The 23,702-nt window shown below is 46.4% G+C and overlaps 1 protein-coding gene across 1 annotated transcript in view; it reads left to right on the forward strand.

Annotated features, from left to right (window-relative positions):
• Positions 1-2,701: 2,701 nt before the first annotated feature.
• The window catches only part of DPP6 (dipeptidyl peptidase like 6), an 883,822-nt gene continuing 862,821 nt past the window's right edge, over positions 2,702-23,702 (forward strand). Inside the window, exon 1 of the mRNA XM_044392285.3 lies at positions 2,702-3,625. Coding sequence (XP_044248220.2) covers positions 3,566-3,625 — 60 coding nt within the window. The 5' untranslated portion in view covers positions 2,702-3,565. The remainder of the gene's footprint in view (positions 3,626-23,702) is intronic.

Raw genomic sequence — 23,702 nt, forward strand, 5'->3', positions numbered from 1 at the left:
CTGTTCACCATAGGCAAAGCTTATTACCCTGAATGCGTTTCTCTCAGTCCTGCTTCCAGACAGATGAGAAAGAATGATCTACAGTAAGTTCACTTCACTCTTGCCTCAGATCCAGTGCAGAAGGTGAGACGGCCAGCGTGTCAGTCACACGTTAAAAATGTCCCTGGCTTTTGCTCCTGCCTCCCTCTGCTATAAAGTCTGGATTTGCATCCCACATGGTTAAACTAAAACTACCTCACTTTTCTGAAAGAGATTATTATAGATATGGATTTTAGTCAATAGAAATACAAGACATAAGATATGACTTTTTTGTTGTCATTCCGTAGCCTTCTTAGTAGGGTGGGAAGCGCAGACAGCTGAAAGACCGTGCGCCGTCAGTAAACTTTCAATCTTACTATCAGAAATGAGGAATCACCATTGTAATCTGAGGGACCAATTCACAGCATCGGTGGTCCAGCAGTGACATTCCAGCTTATTCTTTGGAGCAAGTTAGCAGAAACCCGAGTGTTATTCCCAGATGTTCCTTCCTCCCTCAGCTATCGAGTATCAGCCCTGGTGTGTTTTTACATTCCTAATTAAAGTTACAGAAAGGGCAAAATATACAACTGTTAAGCAACGAAACAGCAGCTGAATGAAGCCCATAATGGGCCCCCGAGTTTAGCTTTGCAAAACCTACATCGTATTCGATTTGCTGATTTCCTCATTCCTCGCAGGAAGGAAGTTGGGCATTATGGCCGAATTGTTCAGCTTTTTACTTTTGAGAACTCCCCTATCACACTACTCTGGGCAGTCGGTGTTTGCTCTGACTTGAGGGCCATTAGAAGAAGGGAAGATGCTGGGGGGACCAGGAAGGCAGCAATGACTCGCTGAATAGCAAGTACACAGCCTGCTGGTGTCCAGAGAGAAGGGAGCTGGCGGGAGGTGGGGGGAAGGAAGAATCAGGAAGCTTCTGCTCATCTCCCTCTTACTTGCTTCTTGGAGCCTGACAGAGTGAGAGCTATTGCACAGTATCGCTCGTCCAGGACTGAAAGATGGAGCGCTAATAAACACTGCCAGGTCTGTAAGCTCCAAATTCTGGTATCATAAAAGTACGACATATTGGTAAAGCTGGCCACATCACATTGCATTACCTACCCCGATCTTAATCCTTAAAAAATAGTGATATAGGTGATAGCAGACTGCTTCTGGAATGGCTCCCAATGATCCCATTGGAAGTGCAATGTTTATTACAAAATGGCAGGAGGCTTTGCGATAGTGCAGGCTGCAGTTATGCCCAAACAGAAGAGCTTTCCTAATGTTACCTAATAAGCTCGGTTATTTAGCTAAAGGGATTTCTGAGCCATGTGGAAGGTACCACCAGGGTTTTCTCGCTACTCACAGTATAATATGAGAGAAGAGAGATAAATTGAGGGAATAATTATTAAAAAGAAGGAAACCGGAAAACCAGGATGAAAAAGAAACAGACTTCTGGTTTGAACTGCAACACGTAGAAGCCATCATTCCCAGCCTCACGGCAAGAAACACCTGAACACTCTGAAGATCAGTGACGTTTCCTGGAACCAGAAGAGAGCTGAGGTCCCAGCACACAGCTCCCCAGGAATCTGCAGAGAAGGGTGGATCTGCTTACCCTGAGCAGAAGCCCTGGAGACACAAACAGGGAGGGACACATCAGTGGTAATGCTGATGAACAGCTAGAGGCTGAGAGTGGAGTGGCACTAGGACAAGAAGCTCCTTGGGCCATACTCTCAGGACGCCCACACTTGTGGATTCTACTTCCAGAGAAGATGGAGTTGACGACAGTGTCTGAGTTAATAAGACCTGTTCCCGATGTTCCAGGCTGTCGATGACACCTGTCATCTGGTGAATGCCCGCTCCCATGCTAAGCGCCTTCTACACATCAGTGCTTTGGGGTCTCAGGGTCTTTACCTGGAGTTTGGCACTGTAATGCCTACCTCAGAGCTTTCAAATAAATACAGAATCTTCCTACAGAAGTATGCTAGGGAGTGCAAAGCCAAGATTTAGGCAACATCTGCCTTCACTGCCAGGCTATGTTCACGGCCGCACACATGGACCCCCAAAATGTGCCTTCACATTCTGAGAACAGAAATGTCCTGAGTTGCTCTTGAACTTCTTCTGGAGGCAAAAATCATGAAAGAGGATAATGCACTTTACAAAATGGACATTATTCCTATTTGATTTTGGGGTACTGAAAAAACAGGCAACAGCAGCAAATGCCTGAGAGGGAAACATTTTTTTCTTCTGAAAGGGGGGACCCACATGGGAGGGTCTTCTGTTATGAACCCAACATGACCGGGGGAGTAAGGCTCTCGCAGGGGACCCCCAACTCATACCCTCACTTAGTTAATGATGAAACTGAGGTTGTGGGGCAGACAAACAAACTGAATTATGCGACTTAATTTTCCATCCAGAATATTCAAACTGAAATAGGTCTCTGGATAAATCCAGGAAAAAACAACAACAACAACAACAAGATTTGGCTAAATAATACAGTTGTGTTCTAACGTGCTCCCGGTTCACTCTTCAGACTTGAGATTCTAAAATGTTGCAATGCGGTCTTCATGGAGCAGTTGCTCTTTCTCGATTTGTTTTTCTTAGTTCCCAAGGGTCAGTTTTCCACCTCTATCCCAATTCTGCCTAATTAGATCATGACTTCACAGGCGCCAAAGGAAAAGAGGGAGAGACAGAAGGAGACAGAGACAGAGAGAGGACCAAGCAGCAGCCCTGGCGCTCTGCAAAGACTTCGGTCGCAGGAAGGCGTGAACGCCCAGTGACGCCCTCCCCCGACCCGGCCCAAGTCCAGCGGACCCGGCGGCGCACGCAGCGCCGGCCCAGGGAGCCGCCGGAGCCCGTGGGGACCGAGCCAGGCAGCCTGGTGCCGCCGCTCCGCTCTCAGCCTCTGCCTGAGCGGTGGCGCCTGGCAGAGTCTCGCGTGCCACCTCCCGACCATCCCGGGAAGACTTGGCGACGGGAGCGGGCGCAGGAGCGCGAGCGGGAGCAGGCGCCGGCCCTCCGAGGTGCCGGCTGCGCTCTGAGGCCGGCTGCAGCCGGAGCGAGCCGGCGGGCGCGCAGACGGCGTGCGGGCCGCGCGGGCGCCAACCCGAGTTGCCCGCCGCCGACGCTCCGCCAGGGGGGCGTCAGGGCGCGCAGCGGCCACGCTTCCGCGGTCCCACCCGCCGGACACGTACTTCCACGTACCTCCGCACCCCTCCTCGGAGCGCCTGTGGGTCTGCTCGGCCTCCTCGTCCTGAGTCCTGGACCGGGGCCCCGGGAAAGCTGCGCCCGGCAGAGCGCCCCGCAGCCGCTGACGCCGGCCCCGGCTCCCTCCGGGGTCCCAGCAGCTGCTTCTCCTGTGCGGCTTGGGGCCGAGGGTGTCGGCGTCCCGCGCGCGCAGCTCCCCGGACACCTGCGGCCGGAGGACTCGCCGCCAGCGCCCGACGCGGCTGGAGGGCAGGACCCCCTCGCCTCCCAAAGACGCGCTCCGTGCCGCCCTCCGCGCCAAGGAAGTTTTGAAGGTAGAGCTGCGGGCCCCCAACTTCCTCCGGACATGAATCAAACAGCGGGAGCCTCCAATAACGTCAGGTGTCCCCCGGGGAAAGGCCACAAGGTAAGGGACCGCGACGGAGGCGCTCGGGCGGGACGTGGAGCGCGGGTTGAGGCCGCGCGGGCGAGCTGACCCTCTCCGGTTTGCGGATTCTGGGCCTGGGGTCCCTCCGCACCCCCGCCAGTGGGGGAACGGGGGGGGGTGGTCCTTGAGTCAAGGCGGCCTACGGGCTCAGGGGCTGTGAGAACAGGTGGTGCGTCCTAGAGCGGAGCCCACAGTCCGGCGGGCCCATGCACCCGCCTGTGCTTCTCGGGGCCCGGAGAGCCTTGGGCGCTGGCCCGGGGCTCCGTGGGGTCGCTGGCACATGCAAGATTCCCCCCAGGTTGCCAAGTTTTCCGGGGGCAGGAAAGGTCAGCGGTGGGAGGCAGGGCCGCGGGAATCCGGGTGTGACCCTTGGGCTAGAGCTTGCCAAAGAGTGCTTCCCGGGCAGCGCTTTGGGCTCTGCGGGGGCGGGCGCGCGCTCTCCTAGGTGTCAGGGGCACGTGCTTAATTAACTTTAATGGGCCACACGTGCCTGGAATGGTTTCCAGCAAATGACTGACAGTCGGAGGAAGGAGAACCGGCAGCAGTGAGGGATTGCTGCAGAACGTCCATGGTAGCCCAGAGTGTGCAGGGACAAGACGTGGGAAACGTGGGCTCGCCCGCGCAGAGAAGCAGACGGCCCTGAGGAGTATGCGTGCGGCACAGCCTGGTCGGCCATTGCCGAGATGCCTCCTCTTTTTCTCGCCTGAGGCTCACCTCAGGTTGCAGTTAGTTTGCAAGGGAATTCCTTACCTGGGTTCCACAGGGAAGCCGTGCAGCAGCAGTCTATGTATCAATGTACAGACCTTTTACGTATTTTAGAGTATTTCTAATTTAAAAAAACAGCCACCAAGAGAAGGCAAGCCCTTTGGGTCTTAGATGTGATATAGAGCCTGAATCCGAGCTCCGGTCGTCTGCAGACAGGCGTGTTTATCAGCACGTAGTGGAATATAGTTGTATTGGTGGAAAGTTGCACGTATGTGGAGTTGGATTTAGGGAGAGTACTGGATTCATTTGGTGGATACAGGAACAACTGGTCTGTTGAGTTATGTAAGATGAGGATTTAGACTGAATGCCTTTATATCAATTGAGTGATATTCAGCATTTAACACTCCAGTCGGATCTGGGTGAAATATTTCAATCAGCAGGCCGTATCTCTGATCTCCATGCTCATTACCTATGATTCCGGCACTTACACTTTTCACATTTACTTTATTTAATATCCATAGGAAATGTCTTTTTAATATGTAGTAGCTGATATTATAAGATTTTAAATTAAAAATAATAAAGTTTCACGCATCAGGGAGCATGTGGTAGGGACATCTGTGGACTTCAGAAGATCATTCAATAATTTCTTTTAGAAAGTGCCTTTGGTTCCAGCGTTAAAGTGGCTTCTTGGCAGAATTGGCCTGCAGGGTATTGACACCAATAAAACTTTCTGGGAAGTGTTCGACCCTGGGACGTGGTCGACAATTCAGAAGGTACTGGGGAACCTGTTAGTCATAAGGATGCACCTGGCAGGTACACAACAAATGCTTAGTCCACTAAATTATATCGATTAAGTGAATGATCATTGTGGGTCATTCATCTAACAATATACACTCTGATCAGGTTCCAAGAACTGAGAACGCGAGTAGAAACTTAAGAGATCGCCTTCATTCTCCACAACGGAGCTCTGGTCATACCCGCCCCTCATGCTCTAACGTTTTTGATGGTCCCCGCTGCCTCCAGTGAGATAATTACTGTCCATCTGCTGGAAGGAAAGCATTCCAACCCCTTCCTCAAAGAAGAGTCCAGAGACGTGGAGTGCCCTGGGAGTTTGCAGATTTGCGGGGCCTAGTGTATAGAAGTTGGTGTGGTGAGGTGGCGGTGCTGGAGAGGGAATCCCGGGAGGTGAGTGAGCGGGTGAGGGTGCAGGAGACAAGGTACACGCACACAGCAGGGGTTGGCAGTCAACACCAGAAAGTAGGACACACCATGGAAGGCTTAGCTTACAATGGTTTCTAATGGAATATAGAACTCAATAATTTCAGTTTATTTTATCAGAAGTTTGAAATAAGCCTGTTTCCTTTTTCCATGAGGGTTCTCTGTGGGAGACTTTCTGGGAAGAAGGGCGTCGCCCTCTCAGGAGAAGGGTCACCGGACCCAGCTGTGTGTTGTCTCGTTCACGTGGCTGGTATTTGGCACATTATGATGATTCGTTCTTGGGAAGCATTTACTCTCTTCGTGGTTTAGGGGGGCTACTCGGAGGTTGGGTTTAGCCATCACTGCTGTTTCCTGCCAGGTGCACTGCAGCTTCCCTGCTCCTGACGGTGGAGGGGTGGTGATGGGCCTGCTGCTCTCGGCTGCTGAGGGCCACAGCGCTAAGCACCCCGCCGTGTGCCCCGGTGCGGGCAAGAGCTGGTGCTCCCGAGGGGGTGGTTCCGGGAGTCATGGTCGCCTGGGGCTGGGAAACGGAAACGTCCCTGTGGGGCGATGCAGTCGTATCGGCCATGTGGGTCTGCGGTTGGGCACGGGGACTGGTGTCACCAAGCACTAGTGCAGCACTGGTCAGCAACTTGGGCTGTTCTGCAGATACTTGAGGCCCGGCTCACAGCTGGAATTTGCCCGTAGACCAGTCAAGCAGCCCACACGGAGTAGTTCCACGGTGGCCGGCTCTGTGTCCAGAGGGGCTTGCTGGCTTTGGCCAGCACACTGGAGTATGATACTTTCTAGAATTTATAAAGTGTCTCCCTCCCTCCCTTCCTTCCTTCTTGATAAAAACTGGTATACATTTTATGATACTAATTATATAGAAATACATGTCTAAAGAGAAAAGATAGTAAGGAAATATACCAAACTATTAACTGTGATTTACTTGGAATTAGGAGAAAGAATGACTCTTATCTTTACTATATTTTCCACTTAAGTTTTCTGTAGTCATGATGTATTGTGGGTTTTTTTTTTTTTTGAGCACTTAATGGATATATTTTATAAAGTTTTGGTTTTTGTAAAGTTTGGTTTTGAAAGTTATGTACCATTGTACAAGGATTTATCAAAATCCAATATAACCTTTATAAAAAGAAGAGCTGCAGTTTTATTATTTACACAAAATGTTTGCATTTCTTTTTTCATATTCTAAAAGATACTAGAGTCTTCCATGGTAAAAGGTGTTGGTTACTCAGTATTGCAGAATAGACCGTTTAAACTTCAATATGCAGTAATTCACGTATTCCAGAATAATTCTCGAATCTGTTGTTTTAGAAAAATGTTTTCATTAAATCTCTTCCCGAGTTAACTTATTACTTCAAGCACTGTACTTTTCTTCATTGCTTTTTGAAATGTAAAAATAAGGGTACATAAAAGCCGTTGGTACTGATACAGGGTAAATTACAGTTTTAAGGTCATGCAGATTTCAAGGAAAATAAACTTTCATATTTAAAACATTTTTTACTGATAAACTGAAACTGTTGCGTTTCAAGCTCTCATTATGATTGTTTCATGCCAGGCATGTGTGTAATTGTGGGAGGTCAGGGAGAGGACAAGACCTTGGGTTCGCCCTGAAGTTGGACCCCCTCCCCTGTGCTTGGAATGTGCGCTCTGGTTCCTAGGTCTCAGCCTTGAGAGAAGGAGGTGTCCTTGAGACTCCCAGGATGTTGTAGGTGACTCTGCCTCGTTAAGGCGTCTGTAAACCTGTAGGATTCTGGCGGGAGGTCTGGCGGCCCCACGCAAGCCTGGTCTGTCAGCTCCCTCGCTCACCTCACCGGCCACCACCATCTGGACTGGCACGCCTGTCTTCCGTCTGTTCCCTGCCCTCCAAGTGTGCAGTGAGGGGGCGGTTTCAGATTACACCCAGGAAGCTCCTGCGGTTTCCAGCCAGCAATGATCCAAGTATTTTAAGTTCTTTTTGATGAATTTAATTTTCTACCTCCTACTTACTTCTCCTCCCTATTTCTAGTACTTCATTCACCACAGGGATGGAGGTAGCAAACATTTGGCCTGTGGGCTCAATTTGGCTTAGGTTTCTCTCATTTTTCCTTTAAGATGTTAAAAAAAAAAAAAAAAGACTATTAGCTGAACCATTTTAGTTCAGTAGGAATGCATTTTTGTGAAGTAATTCTGGCTAGACCCTCCTGCATTTTTACTTTGCCTTCATTCTTTAAGTATTTTTTTCTGGTTGTAGAATCCCGAGTTGGTAAGATTTTGGTTTCTCTCTCAGTACTTTCAAGATGGGTGTCTCACTGAATTCTGGGCTTGATTTTTTCTCCTGAGAAGTGAACCGTCATTTGAGTCATCATTTCTTGAATGAAATGGGCCACTTTCTCTGTCTACTTTCAAGATTTTCTCTTTATATTTGGTTTTCAGTGTCTGAGGGTTAGGAGCCTGGACGTGGTGTTTTTCATATTTATCTTGTTAGGCCTTCATAGACCATCTTGAATCTTTAGATTCACCGCGTTGGGTGAAATCAGGTGTCTCTTCTGTCCTGTTGGTAAGCTGTTGGGATGACAGTTATTCACACATCAGACACTTTGTCTGGTCCTGTGGGTCTTGGAGACGCTCCTGCTTTCAGACTTGTTTTCCTCTGTCTTCTTTGCATGTGCTCATGTCTTTTGCTATCTTCTCACATTCAGCAACCCTTCCCGTGGCTTCTCCATCCTACTTTTGGCACATCCGGTGGTTTATTTCCAATGTTGTGTTTTTAATTCCAGAAATTTTATTATGTCCTTTCTTCATAGTTTCTGTTCTTCCTGCTTGGCTTGTGGTCTTTTCATTCATCAAAAGTACCTTTTCCCTGTAAGTAACGGGTCTCACAGTAATAGCCACTTTATTTATTTTAAGATTTTATATATTTGAGAGAGAGCGAAAGTGATCACAGAGGCAGAGGAAGAAGCAGGCTCCCCACTGAGCAGGGAGCCTGATACGGGGCTCAATCCCACGACCCGGGATCATAACCTGAGCCAAAGGCAGACACTTCACCAACTCAGCCACCCAGGCATCCTGACAATAGCCACTTTAAAATCTGTGTCTTCTTATTCTGGCATGTGGGTCATCTTGGGACTGGTCTGGGTTGATTGTGACTCTTTCTTGAGAATAGGTCACATTTTCAAATTTCTTTGTATGTTGACTGATCTTGAATTTCATTGTTGGCCTTGTGCATGTTGAATGGAGGGATTCTGTTATGTTCCTCTGAAGATTGTTTGTTTATTAATTTTTAGTGAGCCACTAAGTGAAGTGGCAATTTACATGTACGTTTTGTTCTTTTATCCTCATTAGGCCACCTGGAATCTCCCTGGTACCTTGCTTAGCTCGGGGGGCCCCCAGAGATGTGGGCACCATTTGTACACAGAATGTCAGGCTCTCTTACTTCTTCGTTCTTCATTCTAGAGTTCCCCTCTCACGTTCCAGCTGTGGTGGTTGCCTCAGACTCTGTCCTCTGCAGAATCTGCTGATGTGGGTTGCTTTACAGTTGTCATATTGTTTTGTATTTTGCACATAGATCTATGTGCATTAGCTGTTTTGACGTGACTTTGACCCAGCCATTAATGGGAGTGGGACTCCACCCAGATTTTTCTTTAGTTCGGTGTGCAGGCTTTAGAATCCGTAGTTGGGGATTTTACTTCCTGTGGCCCTAGAACTAGTGACATCAAGTTTCTAGGATAACACAGCAGTCACTAGACTTACTTTTCACTTTATTTTCCTAAATCTTTAGTTCAAAATATAACATCTCTCTGCGCTCTGAGACTACATCCAGGAAGGAATGGTCAGCCCGGGTGGGACCTCCCCAGATGCCGCTTCGACCTCTGACCTTCTTCTCACCAGGACTTTGTTGACATCTGTGCGCGTCTCTTTCCCACGATTCCCAGTCTCTTCCCTTTTCCTCCCAGTGAGCTGCTTTCTCCTCCTGGGTGTCACATTCTCCAAACTTCACATTCTGTTAAAGCATACCCTGTGAAATCTGAAGGTTCTTTCTTCCTCTGCCTTTCTGTCTCTGCTCCAAGCTACCTCCTGTGCCTTCCCCACGCTCCCCTGTCCTTATTTGGACAGCAGAGCTTTACCTGCCGAGGCAGTTCTTCCCTTCCCACACTTTTCCTTGGTCTGCACACCCCCGGAATTAGGCAGCCTCTTCCTTGTTTTCAAGGATTAAGGGATTTTCCCCCCAGATTTCGGGACACAGCTTAGTCACCACCTCCCCTTCTATGGGAAGCCGTCCCTAAATGATTAATACAGCCATGGACCCACAAGATGCTGCAGACGTAAGGAGCTCATGCAAGGTGTGTCCTGCCATTTCTCCTTCCTCGTCCATCAGCACAGACCCACCAGCCCTGTGCCGCCAGTGAGGACATCACAACACGGGATTCAGCTTTCCATCCTGATTCACAGTTGCCGGTCTCACTCTCCAGTTTGCTTTTTTGGCTTAAACATCAGACCTTTCCACCTGCTCTCATCCCCAGCTCTGACTCAGTCCCCAGCTTCCCTAATCCTGACCATGGATACCTGTCCTCTCCTGCCGCAGCACCTGGGTCCTGTGACACACAGTCCTCCGGTCCTCATGTGTAGTATTTTAAAACAGGATTAAGCTTCAGAGGTAGTTTTGTTTTATCCTTTCATTTCATGAAAATGGAGCTCCAACAAAATGCAGCTAGTTAATGAGCCTGCGGAGACGCTGACTCTCGTTCCCTGGCTGCCCATCCTTGGTGCGTCCCGTCACACTGGGCTCTTTCGTGCTCTGCCTCTGTTGGAGCACAGATTCGGGGCCACATCTGCTAACTGCTGGTACGTCGTGCAGGTTAGTGACTTGGCCTGGAGGGCACTTCACTAATACTTAATGTCAGTAAGAGCATGTCCAGGTCATGCTTTGTCTCGCTCACCTTAGCTCTTCATACTAATTGGGGGGCTTACTTGTTTAGTGGGTCATTTCTGAAAGAAATAGGAAAGGGAACCCATATGAATAAAATATGTAAATTCTTTTTACTACCCAGAACCTAAATCATTCCAAAGAATTTGAGAATGTTTCATGTAATCCGTAAAACATAAATTGCTTTAATGACTTCCAGGATATTAGTGAAAAACTGTTTATGTTATTTTGGTTTTACATTCTATTGATTTAAAAAAAATTTAATTGTCCTCGTTTTCTTAGTAAAATGCATAAAATGAATGTAAGCTCATGCATAAGTTAAATTTCCAGGAATAGAGGGCAGTAAATGAGTAGTAATTGCTTTTCTGGTTAAACTTGCTGGATTACTTCTTTTTAAGTCAAAAACTGTTCCTCACATGCTGTATTTTAATTATTTCTCCTCTTGTACCTTGTGAAGGAAATAGATTGATTGGAATTTCATAGACCCCCCCCATCTTATATTTAAGTGCCCAGAAATATGTGTAGTTAGCAGAGATGGTTGAAAGCTCCCTGGTTCCTTGCCGGTCCTGTCCCCATGTCTGCAGGGCCTGCGAGTCTGCACTGGTTTGATTCCACATCTAACGTGCATGTTCTTTCAGTGTCTCTGTCTTTCAGATGCAGTGTTAAGAGATCATAGGGCATTTAGACATTGCTATGTAATTAAAAATTGTATCTGGCATACTGTGGACACAACGGAACAAGTTCACATTGTTCGTAAAGTGAAAGAGATGAAGATGTGATGGGCCTTTGTTAAAATAGCTTTAAATGTATGAGTTAAAATGTGGAAATGCCCATCCAGTGGAGGAATATTTACTGAGGTAGCAGGAGTATAGGATGGAAGGATTCAGTAGACTGGACCTGAGGATTAGTTGAGCTGTGCCTCCTATTTGGATTGAGTCTCAGGTAAGCAGTTACCACACTCTGGGCCTTTCACCGCCACTGCCCCCCTGACACCCTCCATCACGCTCTGAAAACTAAGGTTTCAGGGCCCTGTCAAGCTCTTCCTTGCTGGTGTTCCAACCTGAGAAAGAGCCATAGGCAGAGCGATTGCCATTATGAAGGCATTCCAGGGCATAGATATCACAATCAATTCTATAATAAAATGTGCTTAATGTAAACCCTAAGTCAGGGGAGTCCTTCACACTTTAGTATGAAAGAGACCCATACTGTGCTTATCTGATATGAACTTGGAGCCTGAAGATGGAGGTACTGTTTGAGATGAGATGATCAACAATTTGTATGCCATTCTCCATCCCCCACTTGTAACTTTTTCATGGATGCTATCTTATCACATCTTCTGACAGCTGCTAAAGTAGATGGGTATGTTTTTAATCCTCCTTTTATTTTTTAACTGAGGAAACTGAGCTACATGATTATATGCAAGTCACTTCCAGTCACAGGGCTAGTAAAACTGAGGAAATGTTTTCAAACTGAAAATGTGTAAGTAATGAATAGTATTGAATCTTTTATTCAGTGAGCTTCAACCCATGCTTCTTTCAACCTATTAATTTCCTCAATGCTAAGTATTATTTATTTATTTTATAAGCATTTGACGTCTTGCTTACTATTAAAAAAAAAAGAAAAGGAACTGCCACTTTGATAGGCAGGGTCATGAGAGATGAGACGGGAAACAACAGAATAAAATACCCAGGGTGTTAAAACATGAATAAAGCCAAATTTGGGATTGTGGTCAGAGAAAAGAGTGGTCAGTTCAGGTTTGTTGGGGAAGGCTTCCCATGGACTCATTGCTTCCTGTTCTCACTATGTCCCTACGGTCTAGAAATAGCATGCAAACTAAAGGCTTCGTGCAACAAACTTTTTCTGCTTCCCCAAATGATCACCATGATCCTTGCTAACCAAGGGACCCGCAGACCTACCATGTAGCATTTGCTATATTTGTTTCTGGTGATTTTTATTTGTGTCCACTGAGAGTAGATTCTAGCGTCTTCCAGTATGTGGCCTCTGCAGCTTAGCTTCGTCTGTGTAATAGCAGTCTGAGAAGTCATAAAGAGGGACATGATCTGAAAACAACAAAAATAAAGCAATGCTTATCATCTTCTTCCACACCATATTGGCTTTTGTAGTGTGCAGCGTTTCTTTCTTAATTCATTCATCAGCTGCCAGTTGGACATCTGTGTGATGGAGATGCTACTCATTGCCTCATGGGCCATTTATCTTCTAAAAGAAAGTCCCTGCCCACAGCCTTGCCTCTCCTGCTTGAACGCGGGACTCTGCCTTCTAGATCCAGCTGATCAGACCAGGGCTAGGACACGTGCTCTGGGGAAAGAAATCCACAGGCTGAGCCGAGCCAATCAAACAATGTCTTTGGAAATTTGAACTGAGAGACCCAGAGATAGTCGTCAGAGGACAGAGGGCACGATATGAAAGATCAGGTAGACTCTGACAGCCTGGGATGGTCATGGGGAGCTAAGGATGACCATTGAGAGAAAGGGAGGGCGGGGAGCGAGCGAGGGGTCGGAAATGATGGGTACTTGAAGCGTGCACATGGCCTCCCTTCCAGACTCTTCGGTTACACTCCCCTCGAAGCCTGTCTCTACTTCGTTTTACTTCCCTTCAGCTCCTTCTGTGTTCTGAGATGCACCATTACGTAAAATTGACAGAAAATAAAGAAACCTCTTTCATGACTAACAAGATTTCCTATGTTTGTTTTCATTGCCCAGTACCAGCATATAAAACTTTTTTTTTCTTTTTTTCTTTCTTTTCTGGTTGAACAAACTTTTTGGTAAGCTTCTTTGCATTTGAACTTTGTATCCCAAGAGGAGTAAGTGAGAATAAAAAATAACAATAATAATAATAATAAAAGGTCACTGAATTGCTTTCTAAGCAGGAGTGGGAGTGATGGCTCCTTTCCAGGTTATTATTGGACAGAGCTCGCCAGAGCTGAATTTATCAGAAAAATAGAGGGTATCTGTGAGGCTTTGTGGTGAGAGATAAAAGGGAGCAAGACAAAAAAGATGATGTTGCTGGTGGCCAGGAGATGCACTTTGGGAACAGAATAGAAATGTAGCTTTGTTGTATCTGGCTTTTCAGAGAAGTGTCAATTAAACCCTTTTGGGTTCACTACTGTGTTATCTAGCTAGACCTGGGGTTTTGTGGCAATTGGAATTGGGTAGCTCAATGGAACACTGACTATAGGTTCAGGAGAGGGGTGGGACAAAAGTCACCTGCCCAAGGGGACCTCTGAAAGTGTCCATTACATCCATGATGCATTTGTTTGTGGTTGCTTTGTTTTGTTAATTTCAGCTACTTCTTCTGGGTTTCCACTTTTTTTCCTGCAACCGCATGACCTCTAACAAAAATGCTGTATAATGTGTGAAGCACCTGGAGGCTTTGTTAAGCATCAGACGCGCCCCCCCTCCCCTGGACGAGTTTCTCAGTGTAGATGGAATGTGGTAGACTCACGAGATCATTGTGAAGCACCCTCGTGTTTTCCCTCCAGCTGCGCCTTGGAAACAAATCTTCAGCTTGTTCGGTTTGTACCCAGATCGGGAGGATATTATAGCCTATTCTAGTTCTTTGCATTACAGATAGTATGATTTCAGAAGTTAACATGCCCCGTGCAGCCTAATATATTATCGACACCCAAACCGACTCTAAGACAGGCTTCCCTTCTCTGCTGGCGTGAGCCTGTTTCAGGTCCGGCCCCTGCCTTGGGGAGGCGGGGGTCTTCCTGTCTGTTTCCTAGGGTCCCCTTCAGTCCTCCTCTGCACCCAGTTCCCCGTTTCTCTCTGCTCCAAGGTAGGGTTCAGGAGGAGGAGAAATGAGGGTAAAGGCAGAGTCTACCATGGTGGGCGCCCTTGGGACCTGGTCATAAGAGGTCTCTCTGGAGGCGACACGTGCACAAGGCTGACTCTGCTCATGGGGAGCTTGGAGGGCATTTCTTTGCGTACCAGCATCCAGGATATTGAAAGATGACCGTGTTTTTTTCTCCAGCTGTGATACTGTCCCTCGTCCTCAGGCTTCCAGTGTCACCTTCTACTCTTAGCTCTGTGAGATGGGTTCCTTTCTAATTGGCTCTTGGCTTTTTCATTCTTGCGGTCTGTTTCTGTCACAAGAGACCCACACGTTTTCCACCCACACCACCACAGACGCAGCGTGCTCCTAGTGCCACACCACTCTTCACAGTTGGCCGCTCAAGGAAAGCTCTGGTTTCAGCGTCTCTGTGGAAAACTTTTACAGGTGGGGTCTAGGTAGATACTGCTTATGCTTCCAAGGCACCTACTTTGAGCCCCCGACGAGTTCTGTGAACCCCTCTCACTTGGCATGTGCTGAGAGGCAACCTGCATCCTCTCGTACTTTCCTTCCTCTCCCACCCAAAAGATGAGATGCCGGAGAATCCCGGAGGCTTCCTCTCCAGTGGGTCACGGCCGCTGTGTGTGAGCGATTGCACACCATTGCGTCACTTTCCTTACTCATAGTCTAAAGACCACACTTGGCAAGCATTTCTGTACATCTGAGTTTGGTACCTGGGTTGGAACTGGTAGAAGGAAGAGACTGTTAAACTTGGTTCTGCCTACTTGTAGTTCTCTGTATCTTCGAGAACACTGGGCAGGTGGGGAGGTGTGTAAAGAGTAAGGTCAGTGCACCTACTGGAAGAATGTATTTTGGCTTATGTGATTTGTTTTCAGTTAAATTCAGTTACCCAACATATGGTACATCATTAGTTTCAGATGTAGAATTCAGTCATTCATCAGTCGCATATAACACCCAGTGCTCATCACATCACATGCCCTCCTTAATGCCCATCACCCAGTTACCCCATCCCTCCACCCACCTCCCTCCATCAACCCTTAGTTTGTTTCCTTGAGTTAGGAGTCTCTCATGGTTTTTCTCTGTTTCTGATGACTTCCCGTTCAGTTTTCCCCACCTTCCCTTGTGGTCCTCTGGGCTGTTTCTTATATTCCACATAGAGTGAAACCATATGATAATTGTCTTTCTCTGATTGACTTATTTCGGTCAGCATAATACCCTCCAGTTCCACCCACGTCGATGTGAATGGTAAGTATTCATCCTTTCTGATGGCTGAGTAACATTCCATTGGCTTATGCAATTTGAAAAGGATTCATGGAAGAGTTGGGGTTTCAGCGAGGCCGTGGGGGGCACAGCATTTTACATCAGACCATGTTTATCTGAAGGACATGTGCAGTCTCACCGGAGTGGAACGTTTTCATTTTCTTTACACATTAAATACTGTGATTGCTTTTGTGTTCTGGTGCAGCCAAAGAAAGAGGGGTCTCCCGGACGACGCGACCCCTCCTCACTAAGATTCCCCTGTCGGGGTGCTTCTCTGATGTTCCCGGGCACACAGGTCACCTGGGAGTTCTTGTGAACATGCAGGTTGTGGTTGAATAGTTGTGGCGCGGGGCTCAGCTTTCGGCACACCTTGAAAAGCTCCCAACGCTGCGAATGCTGCCGCCCTCAGACCACACTGCGTGTCACAGGGCTCTGTTGCTTTTACTGAGTAACACATACCTTGCGACATAATCCATTGTGTTATGTAGTTGTGACAGATCATTACAAGTCTTTCATTTTGGGAAAATGGTCTTAGTTGTAGTTTGCACATAAGGGTTTCACATGTCTTTGAATTGTGATTAGAAATTTCAGTGCCATTTACTTGAGAAGGAGGACTGAAACAGGAAAAAAGGGAACAGGGCTCCCATTGCCAGCTACGCCATCTGCTAGCTTTGGGGCATTCCCAAGCAATCCACGTCTCCAGAGTTAGGCATTCCTCCTAAACTTGGTTGTGTTAGGAGATCTCCAGGCGTCCAGCAAATACTATTATTGTATTTCTAAACATGTTTTATGCTTAGCTTATCCTCTTAGATATATTATTAAAAAAAACCTGAGACCTAAGTCTCTATTTTTACATATATTTTTATTCATGGAACAGAAGACAGAGCCTTGCCTATTGCTTGCTCATGCTCAGCTAAGTATGAGTGCTGACGGTACAGAATGCTAACGGTGGGGATATGAGAGTAGCTCCACAGAGTGAGGAACCCATGAGATTTTTAAGTCTTTTCAGCAAATCTTTGGTGCTGGATGGTGTTGACTTCCTAAAGTGGAAATAAGCAATTCCATGGTAGTCGTGCGTGTTGAGTGTCTCAACCCTGACTTTGGCTGGGGCTCGTAGAGACAACCATTGCAAGGTCCAACAGGATCAGTAGAGGAAAAGCGTGTAAAACTTTCTTGTTATAAATACAAGAATGGTTTTTGAAGAAACGGGCAGAGAAAACCTCTGTTTCTTTTTGCTCATATGCTTCAGTGATTGCATATCAGTAAAACGTCCTGTTCTCTTGAAGTTACAGTTCACTAAGATAGTATCCCACCACTTAATCTTTTTAAATAGGTGCTGTATTCTCACTTCAGGAAGTATCTATTCGGATTCTGCCCACAGCAGAATCCACTTAATAATTTGAAAAATCATTGCTCAAACAATGAGTTCTCACGTTATAGACTCCTCTGGGTTGTGGAGCCGTCGTTGAGATTGACGGAAAAGGCAAAATGACCCAGTCCTAGTCTTCAAATGATGTGTTATTACAAACAAGGAAATGTCACTGTGACATTTACTAGCTAGAAAGAAGACAGGGGAAGGCTGGGGGGCTTTAGATACCTTCTGAAGTCCAGAAACTCCTACTTGGTATATCAGAATGGTGCAGTCAGCCAAGTGTTCCCATTTGTCAAGGAGGGCAGATAGGTAATCATTTTCCTCTACCTGGGAAATTATAGCTCTTATTTTAAGGGATAGATTGAGTAAATTGCTGCACTAAATGTATCTTTGCAGCCAGAACTTTCAAGTATAAAGCTTACATCTTACCCAACTTTGAAAACAGCGTGAACACTCTCCATCTACATATTAGATATTATGGGAAACTTTGAAGGTTTATTCTGGACAGATCTGTGAGCTACTCCACAACTTTGGGTTTCTATCACTCCATGCGGATGTTCCCTTTGCAGCTCTGTTGCCTCGATGGCTCCCCAGGCACCCACTTCTGTTGTGTTTCTTGTAAAATAGACCCCTGGAACAGATACGTCACTGAGGTTTGTGAAGGCAGCACCCGATGCCAAAAAAAAAAACGTGGGGATAAGTCCAAGTCGAGGCCAACATGTGAGCTCCTTCATCATCACCTAAATATATTTCAGCATCTGAAGCAGAAGACCTAGGAGACTTGGTCAGGGGATTAGGGCTGCAGGAGGAAAGAAATGATGTGGGTCTGGGTGTGGTGTTATGGGGAATAAACTGGAAAGTGAATACAGGCTGGATAAAGCAATATCTAGACAACAGTGGCAAGGGAGATAGAAATAAATCATGCACATTCATTGTGGAACGGGAATTCTGAACTTCCCTGGGGAAAGTGCTGTGACCTCAAATGGAAAATGTATCCTCGGGAGGAATTGGGGAAGAAAATGATGAGGGCAGAAGGTTTATCTGTGGATTAAGGGGTAGAGTGCTGTGTCTTCCAGGAAAGTATTTCACTTTACTTAACCCTTGCTGTCGTCCTAGGGGGTGCTTTCGTAGAGAGGACCCAGAGATTAAGTAATTTGCCTGACGTCAAATGTCCTTTGAGAGGCAGATCTGGGCTTCAGACTTAGACTCGGAGCTCACTGCTTCATTCCAACACCGTAAGGGATAGTAAATGGTGGAAGAGAAGTAAATTAATCAAAATGGTCATTTGGCAGTTAGGTCATTAGTTGAATTGGCCTTTGAGTAACTAAATTTCTTCTACATCACAGGAAGAGTATCTACCATGCAGTAGCAGTAACCTTCTAGAAATTGTGGCTCTGGTTTATTTGCTGAAAGATCATTTATTTTCAGAAATTGACCTCGTGTCCATTGATCTTACAACTCTCATTAGTTCTAATAATTGGTTTTGCTGACTCTGTGTATTTGATCATACCGTGCACGAAGAATGACAGCTGGTGTATCTCTTACTTTCCATACCTGGTAATTCCTGTATATTTATCTACTCCTGTGCTCTTGGTCAGCCCCCCTATACTGTTAAGAGTAGGGTTCCCACTGAGAACTGCTCAGTATTGAGGTATGATTGGGGTGCGTAATGGTGTCACTACCGAGGTAGAGAAGCATGAGGGAGGAGCAGTTTGGGGGCACACATAGTCTTCCCTGTGACATGCCCATGTCTGCATAAACGCCTCGTGGTCTGGGAGGAGGTAATTTGGAGATTTGGATGTGGGAATCATCAGCTTATGGGTGTTAATTAGAATTCTGAGATAACCCTCCAGTTTGTGCTCAGGGATGTTAAGGGAAGCGTGTCACACCAGCCCTTACAAGAAAAGTCAGTCAACATGCCAGTTCATGACTCTTTGCTCCCTGAGAGAGGTGAGGTTTCAGGACCACCAACTTGACCCAACTCTAGGGAGAGGTAGGGTGCCACAGGCAAGATAGAGTGTGAATGCTTGCTTGCTTGAGTCAGGATTGCCAGACAGCAGTAGGGAGAATTCAGCTGGAATAGTTGGTGAATTGGTGGAGGTCTAGTACGGACTGGTAGGAGCGCATGAAGCCCCTGGGGGCTGCTTGTATGGGGGAGAGGAAAGGTTCCCATTCTGATGAGTGAGACTAATTGTATCATGAATAACCCAACGCAGTATGGGATTCGAGCTTGGATCCTGGAATATCCAAAGAAATTGAAAACACTAATTCAGAAGGATATATGTACCCCTATGTTCATCACAGCATTATTTACAATAGCCAAGGTATGGAAACAACCTAAATGTGACGGACGAATGGGTAAGGAAGATGTGGCATACATATAAACAATGAAATACTACTCAGCCATTCAAAAAAAGAATGGAATCTTCCCATCTGCAGCAACATGGATGGACCTTGAGGGTATTATGCTGAGTTAAATAATCAGACCGAAAGACAAATACTGTATGATTTCATTTATATTGAAGTCTAAAAAACAAAGCAAAACAAAATTCAAAGATACAGAGAAAAGATTAGCAGTCGCCAGAGGGGAAGAAGGTTGAAGCGTAGGTGATGTGGACAAAGGGGGTCAAGAGGTATAAACCTCTAGCTATAAAATAAATAAGTCATGGGAATGTAATTACAGCATGGTGGCCTTAGTCAATACTATCGTATTGTATATTCGAAAGTTGCTAAGAAAGTAAACCTTGGAAATTTTTATCACAAGAAGAAGAAATTGTAACTTCGTATGGAAACAGATGGTAACTAGACTTCTTGTGGGGATCATTTCACAGTGTCTACACATATTGAATCATTATGTTGTGCACCCAAAACTAATATAAAGGTATATGTCAATCACATATTAATAAAACAAACTATAAGTGGGAAAAAAAAAGAAAAAGGACAGTAGTGAAAAGCTAGGGAAAACCAAACACATTCTTTAGTTTCGTTGAGAGTGCTGGAGCAACATTAACTTCCTCACTCTGCTACTTGTACTATCCTTGTACAAGATGTTAACATGAGGGAAGATGCATGGAGGGTATGCAGGAATACTCTCCTGTGTTTGCAGCTATTTTGTAAGTCTGAAACTATTTCAGAATAAAGCCTTTTCAAAACAGGAGCTTGGGCGCCTGGGTGGCTCAGTCGGTGAAGCGTCTGCCTTCGGCTCAGGTCGTGATCTCGGGGTCCTGGGATCCAGCCTGAATCGTGCTCCCTGCTCAGTGGGAAGAGTGTACAAAGGAAAGGGTGATACTGGTTATCATTTCAAAAAAGTGGAAGCAGGAAGGAACGTTCCTGGAAAGTGGGAATGAGTGCCTAGAGAAGTAAAGCAGTGAACCCGAAGAAAATCATGTCTTGCAAAACAAAAAAACAGCATTCTCAAAATGCATTCCTGCTGAGTACTCCCATGACATCACTTCATAAAATCAGGAGTGAGGTCTACTTGGTGCCAGTTATACAAATTCACATGATGTAATACCATGTACTCATAAGTCCTTATTACACACCTGTTACCACCCCTTAGATCTTGGGTTCTGAGGACTACACTTGGGTAAATCTTGAATGGACACAATAGTGACAAGAGGGTAGTGAGTTTGGGGCCAGTAAGAGTGAATAATCCTGAGAGTATGGGGGTAGAGAAATAAGGAGCAGTTCTTCCTCCAGGCTGCTAATAGAATGGATGATGAGAGAATCTAAAATGGGAGTGGGTCTGGAAATGTCTATGGTGGTGTCCAGAATATGATTTTTTAGGTTGATTAATTCTACCTACTGGTTCTCCGGGTTTCCATTTGGATTTTGATGGAAAGTTGTAGACTTTCCAAAAAGATTTTTCCCCATGGGACGGATCATAACCTGATGTCTCCTCATAACCTTGGATTTGGAGGAAAAGAAATAAATATGATTTCTAACTGCTACAGTAGGAATAAAAAAGAAAAAAATGAAAAGTGATTGCCGTGATAAATTTCCGTGACATATTTATTACAATTCTTTCTTGAAACATTTGTGAGGGAGACATTGATGAAGCCTGGACCATTTTATATACTTAGACATATTCTCTGAATTGTTTTAGAAGAGAGAGTTTTTAGTGCAGATTAATGAATTATCTGTGCAAGTCAGGATAATGAAGCATTATGATTACTTCTGGGTCCATTTCTCATCCTGCCTGTGCAGATTGAAGTCTTCCACAGGCTCTCGATTGGCTACCCATTGCATTAGATTCCTGAAGTTTCCGTCTAAGATAAGAAATAGCCCAATGACTTACCTGGATCCTTCATTATCCCTGGATCGAAATTCCGGGGCCTCAGGGCATGTAAGTCCGGCCTCACAGAGGCAGGTGTGGGCAGTAAGCAGCTGGCCAGGGAAGGTGTTCTTGTGAGGGCGAGGCTCACTTGCTGTTTGGCTGGGCTGGCAGGGTGAGGAAGGACACACAGTCCAGCTGCCCTAGGACTGGGTGTAGGTCACGTGCACTGCTCACAAACACTCCGTCCCCTTTAATTAAGTCAGTCCATTTGAGAAAAACCAGACATTGGAGGCTTCTTTGCCTCCATGAAGACTTTTCTGCTCTTCCCAGAGTGTCTCTTAGGGGACAAGAGACAGTAAATTTCTCCCCACTTACTGGTCCTCATGGAAAAGTCACCCTGGGTCAGTGAGATATGTGGAGGCGGGATGTGACTGGAGGGGACGGGAAAGGGTCATGGGAGGATTAAGGTAACGTTCCCTGTGATCTGCCTCGGGGTCACACCGCATCGTTCCTCTGCAAAGAAATGGATGACACTTGTTGAAAATAAGTTAAATTTGGCCATCTTGAGGATATTTGAATTTTAGCCTAATTTATCAGATGTTAATGTTCTTTTTCAAATGTCGAGATACCTCATCAGATGATAAAGCAGTAATTATTAACTGTTTGGAAGTCAGAAGCTACCTAAAATAATCTGAGGAAGGACATGGGCCGCCCTCTTCCCGGAGAAGTATAACCATTTTCTGAATCACACACATTTTACATCTGATATTGACTCTTCAATCTAGAAGAAACAATCAGGATTATTTGGGACACTAGTTTTCTCCCTAAAATCTGTACCGCCTTCTCTCCTTCATGGGCACTGTGATGTTTGGGAGAATTTAGTCCCAACCTCCATTTGGGGGTGTTCCACGATTCATCTAACCCAGTTAGAATAATATTACCCCTTAATTGCCCCAAAGTGACCAGTTCATGTCCAACCATTAGTCTGTGACATGGTGGGCATGGCCCAAGAATCTTGAATGGCAGGAATCTAAGGCACCGCTGCTCCCTCGTTTTGTTCCCTGTGGAGGGTGGGTGGGACACTGAGAATAACCTGGAGGAAGGGGTTCACTTTGTGACCACAAGGAAGCTAGCTGCGGCCTCGTGATAATAAAGTTGTCCACCGGAAGTAGAGGCAGGCAGATCTAAGGGCACCGCACGGGAATGACACTACGGCCTTGAACAAAACAGGAAGAAATTCGCCGGTAGGCTGGGGTATAAGTGAGTCCTTGTGTGAGCTCAAACTACCTTTAGCGCTGAGGCCCTTGTAAGTAGTGTTTACTTTTATCGGCTACAGAATGAGTTCCAAACGGGACCGTCATCCAGTGCTGCCTCCCGGACACGAGTGCTAGCGAGGGTGGTCCCCAGAGGGCGGGTGGGCAGGGAAGGAAGGGTGGCTGCAGAAACTAAAGGGCTGGTAGGCCTTTCTAGCACACTGTCCTCCTGTCAGGGTGGCGCTGTGGCAGGTGCCACGAGTGGTGGCGTGGGGTCATCTCTGGCCGTTCATGTTTCTCCACCCACTCTTGTGACAGACCTCCGTGTCTATGGGCCCTGGTGATCGGGTCGAGGTCCTGAGACATCAGAGAGCAAAAACGACAGGACGAGAGACGTGAGCCTGACCGTAGCTGGCTTCCTGCACACCACATAGATACCCGTGTAGACAGCACCCGCCCCACCCCGTTGCCCTGCTCTGCAGAAGTCCCTGCAGCGTGGGGTGTGCCCCACATGGGACATGCTGGCACTTTCAGGAAGCGTTTGCCTATCTTTACCTTACTGAACTAAACGTCACTGGAGAAGAAGCTGGGAAACCAACCAAACCTTTTATGCAGGACGTGTGAAGTGTGGCACGCAGAACGTCACAGACTCACGCAGCACCAACCAAGGCACATTCGGCTGTTTCTGACCGATACACTTATGTTTTTACACCACATCCAGTCTATACTGGATGTAAAGCTGTGCAAGTTGACGATGTATGTTTATCTCCTTTGACTCCTCAAAGCCTATCAAAGAGTTAAAATGGCAATAGAATTACACACTCTGATGATAGGAGTGTGAACTACAACAGCTGTTGTGGGAAACGATCATATTCGAAGGCTGAGCACGACCATACCCTCCCACCCCATAATTTCACACATATGCACTGAAAGACAAGTACAAGAATATTCTTGACAACGTTGTTAAAAGAGCACCGCATTGGAAACCATTTTTATGCTCATCAGAATAGACCGGATAACTACACTGTGGGTTTTTAAAAATAAGAGTTTATTTATTTATTTATTTATTTATTTTTATTTATTTGAGAGAGAAAGTGAAAGAGCGGGAGTGCGCACGCGCATGAGTTGGGGGAGGGGCAGAGGGAGAAGCAGTCTTCCTGCTGAGTCTGATGTGGGGCCTGATCCCAGGACCCTGAGATCATGACCTGAGCTGAAGGCAGACGCTTAACTGACTGAGCCCCCCAGTTGGC

The sequence above is a fragment of the Ursus arctos genome, unplaced genomic scaffold, assembly GCF_023065955.2.
Source record: "Ursus arctos isolate Adak ecotype North America unplaced genomic scaffold, UrsArc2.0 scaffold_3, whole genome shotgun sequence".
NCBI classification, from domain to species: Eukaryota; Metazoa; Chordata; class Mammalia; order Carnivora; family Ursidae; genus Ursus; species Ursus arctos.